The 13,583-nt window shown below is 43.2% G+C and overlaps 1 protein-coding gene across 7 annotated transcripts in view; it reads left to right on the top strand.

The window, feature by feature from the left end:
• LOC147011970 (syntaxin-binding protein 6-like) overlaps positions 1-13,583 on the top strand; it is a 77,588-nt gene that overhangs the window by 44,121 nt on the left and 19,884 nt on the right. For all 7 annotated transcript variants that reach the window (XM_085857856.1, XM_085857857.1, XM_085857855.1 and 4 more), the window contains one exon: positions 12,050-12,201. In XM_085857856.1, the coding sequence (XP_085713982.1) occupies positions 12,050-12,201 (152 nt within the window). The remainder of the gene's footprint in view (positions 1-12,049; positions 12,202-13,583) is intronic.

Here is a 13,583-nt window from a genome sequence, read left to right as displayed (position 1 = left end):
CACAGGCATCATCCCAACTGACTGGAAGAGGGGATTGTTGTTGAAGTATTGTCTTCAATACTTCCCTTGTTGTCCCTCTCTGGAAAGGAAAGGGTGATCTTCAAGACTGCAACAGCTACCGAGGGGTGACGCTGCTCTCAGTGCCGGGCAAGGTCTTTGATCGGATAATTATTGATGGGAGTCGCCATCATCTGCTTGAGCACCAGCGCCCAGAGCAGTCAGGCTTTATACCAAGGAGGTCAACAATTGATCATTCTTTTTCTTCGGGTCCTCACCGAACGCAGACATAAGTTTCGGCAGGGGCTGCTTGCAGCCTATGTTGATGTTTATCTCTGTGAAGCATTTGATTCAGTGAATTGGGATGCCCTCCGGAGAATTCTTGGTCTTCGTGGGGTGCCACCAGAACTGATCTGTCTGATTTCTGAACACTACTCTGGAACTGAGAGTGCTGTGAGTTGTGGTGGTACCATCTCTTATATCCAGTTGATGCTGGAGTTCGTCAGGCGTGTGTACTGGCCCCCACACTTTTCAGCGCTTGTATGGACTGGATTCTGGGAAGTATGTCAGAGAGATCAAGCTGCAGTGCATCGTTTGGGAATGTCAAGATCTCTGACCTTGATTTTGCAGATGATGCAGTCATCTTTGCGGAGACTCTAGATATCCCTTTGGGGGCCCTCGAGGTGCTGAATGAGTTGGAGCCGCTGGGATTACTGGTTTCCTGGGTCAAAACTAAGATCCAGGCTTTCAATGACATTTTGTCTGTACCTGTTTGTGGTGAGGATGTTGAGGTCATGGAGAGATTCACTTACCTTGGCATTGATATTCATGTCTCTGCTGGCTGTGAGCCAGAGGTCAACAGATGTCTGGGTCGGGCCTGGGGAGTCTTGGATTCACTGGAACATGGGGTGTGGCGCTGCCGGTACCTGTGTGGAGGACGAAAATCCGAGTCTTCAGGTCCTTGGTGCTTCCAGTCTTGCTCTATGGATGTGAGACTTTGACTCTGACCAGGGATCTGAAATGGAGACTTAATTCCTTTGGGACCAGGTCTCTTCAGAGAAACCTTGGCTATCGCTGGTCGGTTTTTGTGTCCAACGAGCGGTTGCTGAGAGAGACTCAAATGATATTTGTTACTCGCATAGTCCGTGAGCGTCAGCTGCAGCTGCATGGACATGTGGCTCACTTTCCTGATTCTGATCCTGCTCACCAGATTCTTGCACCAGAGGGAGCCTTGTGAGTGGAGGAGGCCAATTGGCCGACCATGTTCCTCGTGGTTGCAGCAGGTTGATCAGCTTCTCAAGGAGATGGGGATGGGAGATGGCCAGACGGAGGCCCCTGGAGTAATGGCGGAAAGTGGATGCAGCTACGCGCTGCTCTGGCACATGCTCCCATATCTGACCTAATCTTCGATCAAGTTTACTCTTACGGCTACGTCCAGGGAGGTTGACTACAGTGCCATGTGCTTTAAACTTCCTGATAACATTGTGTTCAGTGAACACAGGAACATCAAGGTCTCTGGAGATGGACTTGTCTTGAGATTATCCATGCTTGGCTTCAAACTTGTGCTTGACCTCCCCAGAGAATTCTCTTGTTTTCTTTCTTTTCTCCATGCTCATTGCGGTCCACAGTGACACAAAACAGCAGAATGACTCCTCTTCTCTATTCAAACTGGTTAAATGAGTGATTTTTATATTGCAAGCACCTGCAACTCACCACAGGTAAGTTCAATTTCAAAGTAAAGGAGAATCACCTGCCTGAAATCTAATTCTTTCTAACAACTTCTAAAAGGTGCCAATAATATTGTCCGGGCCATTTTAGGGTTTCTGTGTGGAATAAGCTAAGATTTAATTATATTTTTCAGCTTTTTTTATTTTAATATTTTTTTCAGCAAACCAAAGAAATTCAGATGTGGATACCAAAGTATTTTTTAATTTCAAAAACTTTCTGTTAGCAATGGTGCATTATTTGAAAAAAGTGCAAGGGTGCCAATATTTTTGGCCACGACAGTAAATATATTGTTACGAATTTGGAATTCGATTGCACACAACATGCAGGTTCCTTTAGTCAGCTATGTCGATAAGTGCTTGTTCCCGAGATAGCTCACCTTCCATTGTTTAAACGTTCATAAATTGATTAGATGCGCTGCGGATCGATTTAATAGTTAGGGAACGAACAATGGAGACGTCCCTCCCCCTCTTCTGCAAAGAGGAAGAAGAACCCTGCCGTCCCGTGATTCATGATGTCAACAACTCCCTCCCACCCGTGGTTGAGCGGGGTATGGATCACGAGGTCATGAGTCACGCCGGGCATGGGGAGGGGTCGGAGAAGGATAAAGAGGAGATCCTTTCTTGGTTCGTGTTCTGAGTTGGAGAAAGGAGTGGCTGGGAAGTCGTTCAGCAGACCTTCGGGTCCTGTTTGGCTTGGGTTAGGGTTGAGGCTTTCGGAAGCTTTTTGCTTCTGTAGAGGAGTTGTTCAGCAGAGCTTCGGGTCCTGCTTGGCTCGGTAGGCTTTTTGGAGACCTGCTTTGTTTGGAAGAAAGTTGAGCCGGTTGCTCGGCTCAAGCTGCGAATGGTGGCTTCTTCTTCCTCTTCTTCTTCCTCTTCCTCTTCCTCTTCCTCTTCCTCTTCCTCTTCCTCTTCCTCTTCCTCTTCCTCTTCCTCTTCCTCTTCCTCTTCCTCTTCCTCTTCCTCTTCCTCTTCCTCTTCCTCTTCCTCTTCCTCTTCCTCTTCCTCTTCCTCTTTGTTCTCCGTTTGGTTCCCAGCTTGGTGCGTCTTATCGACCTCTTCTTGGAGGTGGTTCCTCGGGGAAGCGGCGCATCGACGGGAAGCATCGGCGCCTCATCTCACCAGCACGTGTTGAGAAGCGCGGGAGGATTCGCGAGAGCTCGGGAAGGATCGCGGCTCACGGCGATTGGATCCAGCTCGCTCTCGCTGGAGCCCGGGTCCGAACAACTTGAAGACCACACGAGGTGGAGAGGTTCGAGATAGGCTCTGGGTTTCAGCTCACCTGGCCTCCGAGCTGGAGCTCGTTATTAAAGGCCTCAGCCACCATTTCTTGGGTGTGTGTTTGTGTTTGTGAATGTGTGTCCGTGGGCCCGTCTTATAAGTAGGAAATTGTTAAGTGCTTTGTGTGCTGTAAATCTTTGCATTGCATTTCGTATAGTCGGAATAGTTCTGCTCTTTCGTGCTCCCTAGTTTCCCATTATTATTAATAAATACCCCAATTGTGAAATGTTTTCAGCTCGTCGCGTCAATTCTTTCATTGACTGAGCATTTCGTGTGTTGGGAGTGAGAAAGCCGTTGGTTTGCCGTAAAAGGGGGACATTTGGACCGACGGTTCTCGGCGATTAAGCCGCTCTGAATCGCGCACGGGACAGGCTCGCCTCAGCGGTTTGTTCCGTACGAATTCCGTCGAGGGTGGAATACCCCGGTAGTTGGATCACGTGGGTAGTTAGGTACATTGAAGATTGGCAATCGACCCTACCCCATGTGATCTGCCCATTGGTGTATTTCAGTTCTTGTACAAGGACCCGTCGCTCGGACCTATCCGGGTGGCGATATATATTCCGGGCGATTGGTCGGGCCGACTCGACCTGCGGCTCCGTTCAGAGCGGTCGGTTGGCGGTCGACGCACCGGCGACCGTAACAATATGATAGTTTTAACTATTGTGGCATTTTCCAGGAACCATACCCCCACTATATTAAAGAGATTACTGTCTTCTTCTTCTTCTTTTGGCTGTTCCCGTTCGGGGTCGCCACAGCGGATCATCCGTATGATCCGCATTGTGATTTGGCACATGTTTTACGCCGGATGCCCTTCCTGACGCAACCCTGGTCGCCTCTTACGACACAGGGATATGGTACACCTATTTTAACCGGGGTATACACCGGCCCAGTATACTGGTACTCATTTCGCCGACCTCGGAAGGATGACAGGCTGAGTCAACCCTCTGGTGTATTAATTCGGTGGCCCAACGGGGCTTGAACTCAGGACCTTTTGGATCCCAAGCCGCTGCCCTAACCACTGCGCCAACACCAGGCTCATTAAAGAGATTACTGTATATAATGTTTTTGTCTCTGTCTCATTGGTGAAGAATCGCTTTAAAAAAAAAAATATATATATATATATATATATATATATATATATATATAAATAATATAATAATTACCTTCTTGTATCTGGATATTTACAAAAAATCGAATCAATTTGTTCCTGTCACACACACACACCTGACCTGTGCATTAAGTTTTGTCAGCAAGTTTGAAGGATAACCTTTCATGGAGGTATTCTATTAATTATCTTCAAAAGGGGTGTTTAAAATGACCCAAATACCCAGTTTTCATTCATGTACTCCCTTTGAGTTCCCTTTGTGTGCATGCAAAGTTTGGGGCCACGCGGTTTCATGATTTTGCAGTTATGGAGGTGGCACACATTGACATTTATTATTGTCGTTATATTTTAAACATTAACAGAGCAGTGTTCTCAGCTCTGGAATGCAAGTTGAGGATCAGTCATCTGAGTTCTGCCTAAGAGCTGACTGAAGCAGAAGAAAAAGCTTCATATAGTCTCTCGTTTCGTCCAAACTTTCTTGAGGCGTGCCATTCTCCACAAGTCGCGATATATATATATATATATATATATATATATATATATATATATATATATATATATATATATATATATATATATATTTCTTTTCAACTGATGATCTTGCCCCCTGGTGTAATGTCATTACTTGAAGCTCTTTTCAAGTGTGCCTTTGCTACAATGCCCTGGTTTCCTTTGTTTTAGTTCCTAATTTGCCAACTCTTAAGATATTTGGGTTATTACCCTCGCCAGAGGAGAGGGTGTTGCACTTGCGTCTGTTTGTCTGCACAGAACTTTTGTGTTTTTCTCCAAAACTGCTTGTCGGATTGAGAAGAAATTTTCACCGTATGTGCGACTACTCATGTGGAATGTTTTAATGATTGACATCATAGGTCACGTGGTGTGGCAACCATGTTGGAAAAACTTTGGACCTCTTTCTCTGAACCCGCACCAAGGAAAAAAATTAAAAATTGAAACTTGGCACACAGCAAGTACTCTTCATGGGGAATAAGTGTTTTTTGGGTAGTCGATCTAGTTGAAAAAAAAAAAAATTCCAAAAATTTTTTTATGAGATTTGTTCTACCCTTATTATCAGTATTTAAAACGGCGATTTCAGTTAATGCAATGGTGATTTTGATGAAACTTGGTTGGTAGGTTCATACCATGACCTAGTTGTGTGCAAATGAGAACCGTTGCTATGGACACCACTGTTGCCTAGCAACGGGACTTTGAAATTTTTGAAAAATCATAAAAAAATTATTTTTTCAAAAATCGGGCCACGAGCGACTGTGGGCAGTACATTCAGCCATATTGTCAAAAATTTCCAGCCGGATCCTATGAAAACTGTCGGAGAAGATAGACTTTGAATGAACCCTGGTCGAAAACAATAAAAAAACGAAGGTCGTTATATCTCAGAAGACTATCAGTCAGATATACATGAAACTGGTATGGTAGGTTCATGGTATACGCTAGTTATGTGTGAGAAAGAACCGTTGCTATGGACCCCTCCGTTGCCTAGCAACGGCCAAAAAACCTCAATGTGGGGATATTTTAACGAAAAAACAATCTGCAGCATTAACCCTTGAAGCTAGAATCATGAATTTTCTTGTGCTTAATCCTCAGGTCATTCCCCCATCGAACGGGCCCATCGCGTCAGGTTATATTGGGTAGGCGACTACCCATGTCCACGTACCGGCTTGTTCCTATTTTTTTTTTTTTTTCTTCTTTCATGACATCATCGGTGCCTTCATTACGACGTCATGCATATGTAGAACACTACATCTGATCAGTATGAAAATTTTTGAGGGTCATTTTGGGATAAAATGGTCCACAGAAAAAAAAAATGACGTCGTTGGTAACGTGATTCGGCAGCCATATTGTTTTAAAAAAAAAACTTCTCTGAAGTGACTGAACAGATCAAGGCAAAACTTTACACGTATAACTGCCTATCCATGAGGAAGGAAAGGTTTACACATGCATCATATGTCACATGCTTTGGCAGTCAATAATGGATTTACCCTAAGACCTATAAAAATCAGATTCTCCAGAACGGCTGGACAGATCAAGGGGAAACTTCACACGAATGTTCCCCAAGACATGGATGCCCAACTTTGTTGAGGAATAATTGATAGGTCACATAGTTTGGCAGCCATATTGGATTGAAGAAAAATTTTAAATATGGTGTTCTCTGGAACTGCTTAATCAATCGATGTCAAACTTCACAATTATGATCTAGTGGTGATGGGGAATACATGTTTTAAATTTCAACTTGATTGGATGCATGGTTGAGCAGGCAGAATTATTTTGTTGATGTGGGTTGTTTTTTTGGTTTTTATTTGTTTACTTATTTTTTAATAAGGCTCACTTGGCTGTGCTTGAATGTATTTCAGAGTAGAGGAGTAGCAGCTGAAATGCTAATCCTATCCAGGTTCCTCCTGATGTCTTTATCTTTGCTTTTTGCTTGTTTGGGTTCTTTCTGATGACTCCAATGCAGGACTGTACCTATTTGGTCTCACATTCGATTTAGATTGAATTTATTTTTATCCCATTCCAAATTCAATTGAATAATAATAAACGTCATGGGTCTGGGTTAGGTGTCCGATCAAAGCAGGACGTCTTTGTATCACTGGTCATCACTGCCAGCAGTTATAAAGTGGCAGTTCTAATTATGTCTCATTTATTACGTAACACACCAGAACATAAATGCCACACAAAATACGTGACACAAACACCACACAAAACCAGTCCTGGCAAGGGTCTGCAATCTCTGCTCTTTTTCTTGTTTTATTTATTTTTGCTTACGTTTGTTATTTTCTTATCCTGAAGTTGACATTTGGCCGCCTTCTATTTCCTCTTTGTTGTTTTTATAGTTTCGTCCTTTTGTCCCTCGTAGATCTCCTGAGTTAGCGCCTGAGGGATAAGCTGTTCACTCATGATGCATGAATAAATAAAATGTAAATCAATCATTCATTGTACGGCAGCTGAAATTCCTCATGCATAGAAAAAGTAAATCTGTTCTTCTCTCTGCCTCGCACTGACACACGCATGCACACCCACGAGACGTTCACGCATAAACTTCTGCAAAGTAATTTACTTTGCATAATCTCTTGTTTAAAATTTCCATCTTGAGCCAAATAATTATAAAGTTGATGAATATGTTTGTTTGTTTGAGAGTAAATTGGTGTATGCATTGAACTCATCCTGCTATTTTGCCTTCCAGAGAATAGTTCTTGTGGAGATAGATTTGTACTATTTTCCAAAGTTGTCTATAATCTTTTGTTTTTTTGTAATCCTTGTTATTTGTGCTAATATACCCCTGTGCTCACAAAATAAGCAGCTTGTGTTTGGAGTTGGCGAAGCCTTTTGTTTTGTTGCCCTCATTGGTGTGGGTTTGATTATTGTTGCTCGTGCTCATGGTGAAAACTTCTGGACTTTGTGATGGATTGGCAACCTGCTCTCAAGATTACTGCTTATGAGGGACATTCAAAATGTATTCAGATCTGCCATATCTGGTTATTTGGCATTCTGAAATCATGTTTTGGTTCTTGGTGTTGATTCTGAAATTTATTGTACTTTTCTTCTACATGTCCTTTGATTCATTAATCTGTTGATTATTTTGAATTTTAATCCATAAGTTTACTGTCTGACAGTGAGGGATCTTGTTACTACTAGGCATTGAGGCATCATCAAATTTGTATACAAAGAGGTGCAGGCTCCAAATATATAAATAAAATGCATGGTGGCCATTTATAGCAAAGTTCCACCTTATATTGTACAGGGAGCCAAAATGGCGAGCTGACAACGTAGACACGAGTCCCTTGAAGGTAAACCCCACGTCAGGATGGCTGGCAGATGTTACCGACCCACAAGTTGTGGCCCAGGTCGAGGCATTAATCATCGAGGATCTTCACATTAAAGTAGCCAAAATAAATATCAATATAACCTGGAATTTTTCAAGGAAGCATTTTCACCATTATCCAGCAACACTGACTTGTCCTGTGTCTCAGCAACATGGCTTCCCCCAAAACTTCAGCACTCACGGTCAACAGCAATGGCTGGCATTATGTTGCAAGTGTGGTGGAATTACTCGAACCTCCCGGAGCGGAATCTTAATTGGGCCACAGACAAACAAACAAAAAACCATAGAGCTAATATTTTAAAAGACATTTTCCACCACACAAGTTTCTTAAACTATTTAACACAGATCCTTGCTGACAACATTATCAGTTGTTTGGTCATTGTTGACCCGCTGGCTTCATTGTGGATCCTGAAACCAAATTTGAGTGCAATATACAAAATTGTGATGCACAAGAGACCGCTGTCACCCAAAACATTTTGTACCCAACCCTCAGCTGGCAAGATTGTGGCCTATTCTCTGGGTTAACAAGGAAATGAGGAAATACAGTTGATTGACTGCCTCACAAAGCAACTATTACAGGGGACTCTTCCACCAACATCATGCAAAATTTTGGGCATGTCGTAAAGGATAAATGCCGCTCGGAATGTTGACCAAAGGTGTGATCTTCCTGCATGATGCTATCGATGCCTGTGCACAATACCCATCTTGTGCAGACTGCCAGCCACGACTGTGGCTTTGAACAGCGGAATCCTCCCTTGTACAGTGTGAACCTGTCGACAGAGACCATTATCTGTGTGGCCACTGATTCTCCACTCACAAGGAACTGACTCGAACAACCGAGATGGAGAAATCTGAAAACTTCCCCTGTCTTGGACAGTTTTTGGTGGATGGTTGGAGGGGAAAAAAAAATGCAGTATGTGCATTTGAGGTTGAGTTACACCATATCGAGAAATATAAAGTAGGCATATCATGAACTATTCAAAGTATCTCTTTCCAACAACCTTTTGAATGACCCTCATAGTTACTGAAACCAGGACTTTGGCGGCACAACATTGCGCTGTCAAGACAATTAGCCTCTACCACCACCACTCATGGCGTGCACATCCAATAGTGATAATTGGTAAGCAACTGGCATGCTGTTCATTTAAAGTTAACCAAGTAATTAAAAAAAAAACATTTTTAAAATGTAAAAGGATGTTGGATGGGATGCCAAAAAGTATGTGAACAAGGTCGGGATGGTCACGATAACTTATCACGCTACTCTATCCCTACATCTTTGAATAATGGTTGTGCCTTCAAATTACACTATCCTGTACATCACTCTTTATTTTGGTTCAAACACCACAAGCTTGAGCTGAAATGTGTGCATGCAATGTCAAGGGCATGGACGTATGCATGTGCATATTAACCGTTTAATATTTCACTGATCAAATTTGTGCATGGAATAATCAACATATGCTATTATTGCAAGTAGATGCAGGGATGAACAGGCATCAACCATTATTCAAACAAAGATGGTTTTACATGATGATTTATTGTGACCATCTCTAACATGTTTACATACATATTTTTTGGCATACCATCTCGACATCCTTTTACATTTTTTACTCACCAACTTTATTTACTGGCGACGAACAGTGCATGCCTGCAACCTTTACAGACAGAGCAAAGTTCCTGCAATAATTAGAATATTTGTACAATATAATTATTGTACGGCTGGCAATGGTTGTTGGGCTGCATGTGATATTCCACCTTTACCACACCTGTCTTTAGAAGTGGGTTTCTGTTGCCACCACTGTCGGACTGTACGTCATACTCCACCGTCAACCACACACGCATTTAGGAGTGATTGGCCCTCATCTCATTGCGGGATTTTCAAAATCATGTAATCTGCCTCAGAATGCTTGGTGCACATGCACTAAACCCTTCAGGCATGTTGATCGTGGTATGCTCACGTATATCATTTGTGTGAGATCAGGATTGTTTCTTAAAATGGCTCTCAGAGCTTCGAAAAGAAGCCTAAAATGCTTTGAAAAGTACTTGAGAGAAAGGGGTGTGCCTCTGCATAATGAACAAGTTGGAGGATTTTCTCAGCTCACCCAAACGGCTGAGATCTTCCAGCTGCACTTGTTCCAAAAATTCCTGAAGATGTGGGCCGGTGCAAGGCTCGAACTGTGCATGGGGTGTATTGTACCCAAACCCCGATGGATTGTTACTGGATTTTGAACCTTGTGGGAGTGCCTCCTGTGAACGTGCCAAGCTTGGTGATCTATCGAATAGACATCTGCAATTGGAAAGACTATGCTCTGTGTCATTACCAACAAAATAATGGAAACCAACTTTTTGACAAAAGACATCTTCATTGCGTGAAAATACAGAAAACTTGTGCCAGTTATTATGTATCTCAGAGTGAGATGTTCCATGTAGCTCTGATGTACCAGTCACGAGAAATTTTGAGATTTCTGCATATATTGCTAAAAGGTGTGTGTGTGTGTGTGTGTGTGTGTGTGTGTGTGTGTGTGTGTGTGTGTGTGTGTGTGTGTGTGTGTGTGTGTGTGTGTGTGTGTGTGTGTGTGTGTGTGTGTGTCGCCCACTTAATTGGATTAACAGGAAATGGGAGGAACTTGACACCTCGCATCCACGGATATTTCTCGTATTTCCTATATTTCTCGTGAGTCCAATTTGCATCCAGGAATCCTATTATGGTTAACCATTTTGAAATTGCCAACTCTTTCAATTAAATGTTGAAAATTTCAAGACTATTTTACACCAGCAATGGCAGGTTAAAAGTGCCCGCACTAGCAGAAGTGAGTTGCTGGAACCTCGCGTGCGCACACACACACACACACACACACACACACACACACACACACACACACACACCGCATGTGCGAAAGGCCTCATATATCGTTCATACTTCATTTTGAAAGTCCTGTATTGTCACCATGGGACGCCCCCCATCAATGCTGATTGACAGGTGTGGTCCCACCCATCCCTCTTGGCCTTTCATTGCCCTAAGTGTAGGTATGCTGCTCTGTTTACTTTGAAATGCTTATTTTGTAGAATCTTATCAAGTTATTAAAACTGAGTAATCATGGTCCTTCCCAGTGTAAAATGCAGAAAGAATATAATTGATAATTGCAGTACGAAATTGGATCGGCACTCGGTAGAGAACTTAAGTCTGCCATGCTGAACCGTTTACATTTTGTATCCCACTGATGGGCCGGATCTGATCTGATCCAAAATTGAATTTTCTTGTTCTTGACATCTATCCAACTCATTCACCAATTTTGTCATCCTGACCCAACTTTGAGATATTGTGCTGTATATCGTTTTTGACCCTGTCTTTCAATGGTGAAGAATTTCTTTTGAAATTAAATAATTCTCGTGTCCCGGTCCGGATTTGGATCTTCACCAAAATCGAATCAATTCGTCCTTGTCACACACACACACAACCTGTCCAGCAAGTTTGGTCCAAATCTGTCCAGAAGTTTGGAAGATATCCTGCTCACAGACAAACAAGCAACAGACAGACGGGTGAAAACATAACCTCAGTCCACCTTCGGTGGCGGAGTAATGAGCAATCTGCATGCAATTGATTGGCAACCTCCTGGATGCTTCCTTAAGCGATTTCCTGGACTTATTTTTCTTTCTTTTTTTTTGTTAATCTCCTTTTGGGAAAAGCCAGCTGGACTCTTAGCCTCAGCATCTGGAATGGAATTGACAAATTAACAAAACAAAAAAAACTTGAAAGTTATACTGTACCATTAACTTGAATGTAAGACTGTGAACTTGTTTCCGGCTTGTGACCCACTGACACCTGGGACACGGCAAAAACATAAAATTTTTCAGCAATTATCTTTCTCCCTGTGACTATCTCTTACCACTGTTCTCCCTAAATGTACAAACTCACAAATTATACTTTAAATTTTAAAAAAGTATAATTTGTGAGTTGGGACCTTTCTTCATAGCTATCAGCAAAAATAAAAATAAAAATTCCATATTTGTTATTCTGGTTTTTGTTTTTTTTTTTGTCAATGTTCAGCAATGTGAATCTTGTTTAACAATTGATGATTGGATATATGCTCATTACTTTTCTCACGATAGGAGCAGCCTTGCCTGCAACTGCTGGGGTGGGCAAGGCAATCAGTGATGCACGCAGAGCCCTGGATGAGCGTGGGGCGATGCTGGGTACGGTGGAGTGCAATACCCAAGAGATGCAACTGAGTGCTCAGAACTTCGCCCGTACAGCGCACAAGGTTGGAATGCTCATTGTCATGTTCTCCAGCAGTCGATCCTCCAAATATCATGGACCTCGCTGGTCTTCAGATGAATATTAAGCAGGCTCTCCTGCCTATGATGAGATTTGTGTGCAAAGGCTTCTATCATAAGGGTAGCTCTTTGCCCGAGTACAATGGCCACTGTCTGCTTGAAGGTTTAAATACAGGATGTGTTTAGATAGAATAAATATATCCTTTCAATTACCAGCCAGAGCTCCAATAGTAAAAGAAAAAATATATTGTTGCAGGGTCAGGTGAGAAGACCACTCGGTGGGGGAAAGCTACATCGATTCCCACCATTCTCCCCGGAATTGTAGGCCGTCGCTCACGGATAATTCCGTGACGAGGCGGGTCGCTTAACCGACGGTGGACGCCAATACCTCAACCTCGTGGCGTAGGGTCCTCCTGTCTAGAATCAAGTTACCGAATTAACCACACTGTTTCGACTACCGGGGAACGACGCCCTCGGTACGCCTTGCCCGAACCGGATCACTCTACTAACTACCGACTACCTTTCCGGATTGGATGCAATCGAGCAGCACTGCCAAGGATGTACCGGCAAGAAGGAACGGATTTTTGGAAATAAAGACCCGGCAAAACTTAGATCCGAACCATGCTGGACCAATGGAGGAAAAAAAGATGAGCTGGGAATATTTCTCCAATTATTTATTTACAATAAGCGGGGAAAAGCATGTGGCACAACAAAAAGGTTTATTCGGTATGTAATGCAGGGAAAGATGAGAGGGGTGTGGTGTGGCAATTTTACAAGCAACTTACAAAAGTGGGCACAGTGCAGACTTGACGCGAGATTAATAAAAGCAACAATTACAACAATGAAGATCCTATACAGGCTTATCTAACGGACAGGCGCCAACACACTCAGACACACACTCAGACAAAATAAACCCAATGAAAAAGAAAAGGACTTTTGCAGCCAGGGAGGGGGGGGGAGGGGAGTTGAGGTCACAGTTTTTGGTACCTGAGCGTTTCGGGGGAAGGGATGCTCCGTGGTGCAGCACCCGACAAAAGCTGTGCAGTTCGGTCCACAGTCGCATGCATGGTAATCGTGTCTGCAGCAGGAGCTTGAGTGGAATCCAAAGAGGTGAGATATGAGCAGTAGGCAGGACCAGACAAGACGTTTGGTCGAGGTCGTGTGGGCGAGGACCAGTACAGTAGGAGGGCCGTCGAGGCGAGACGTAGGCAGAGCCAGGCAGCAGGAACACTTTCACAACAATTCTCTTCAACCTCTCCAACTTGCAATTCTCTTCAATGACCAAACAACTCGCAATTCTAACTCGACCCCTCCAACGACCCGCAAAACCAACTCGACCCAACTCTGAGGATTGCTCCGTACTTTATAG

Source organism: Eptatretus burgeri, chromosome 15, assembly GCF_056783735.1.
Source record: "Eptatretus burgeri isolate ZD-2024b chromosome 15, Ebu_testis_v1, whole genome shotgun sequence".
Lineage (NCBI taxonomy): Eukaryota > Metazoa > Chordata > Myxini > Myxiniformes > Myxinidae > Eptatretus > Eptatretus burgeri.
This window is presented reverse-complemented; position numbering and strand designations above follow the sequence as displayed.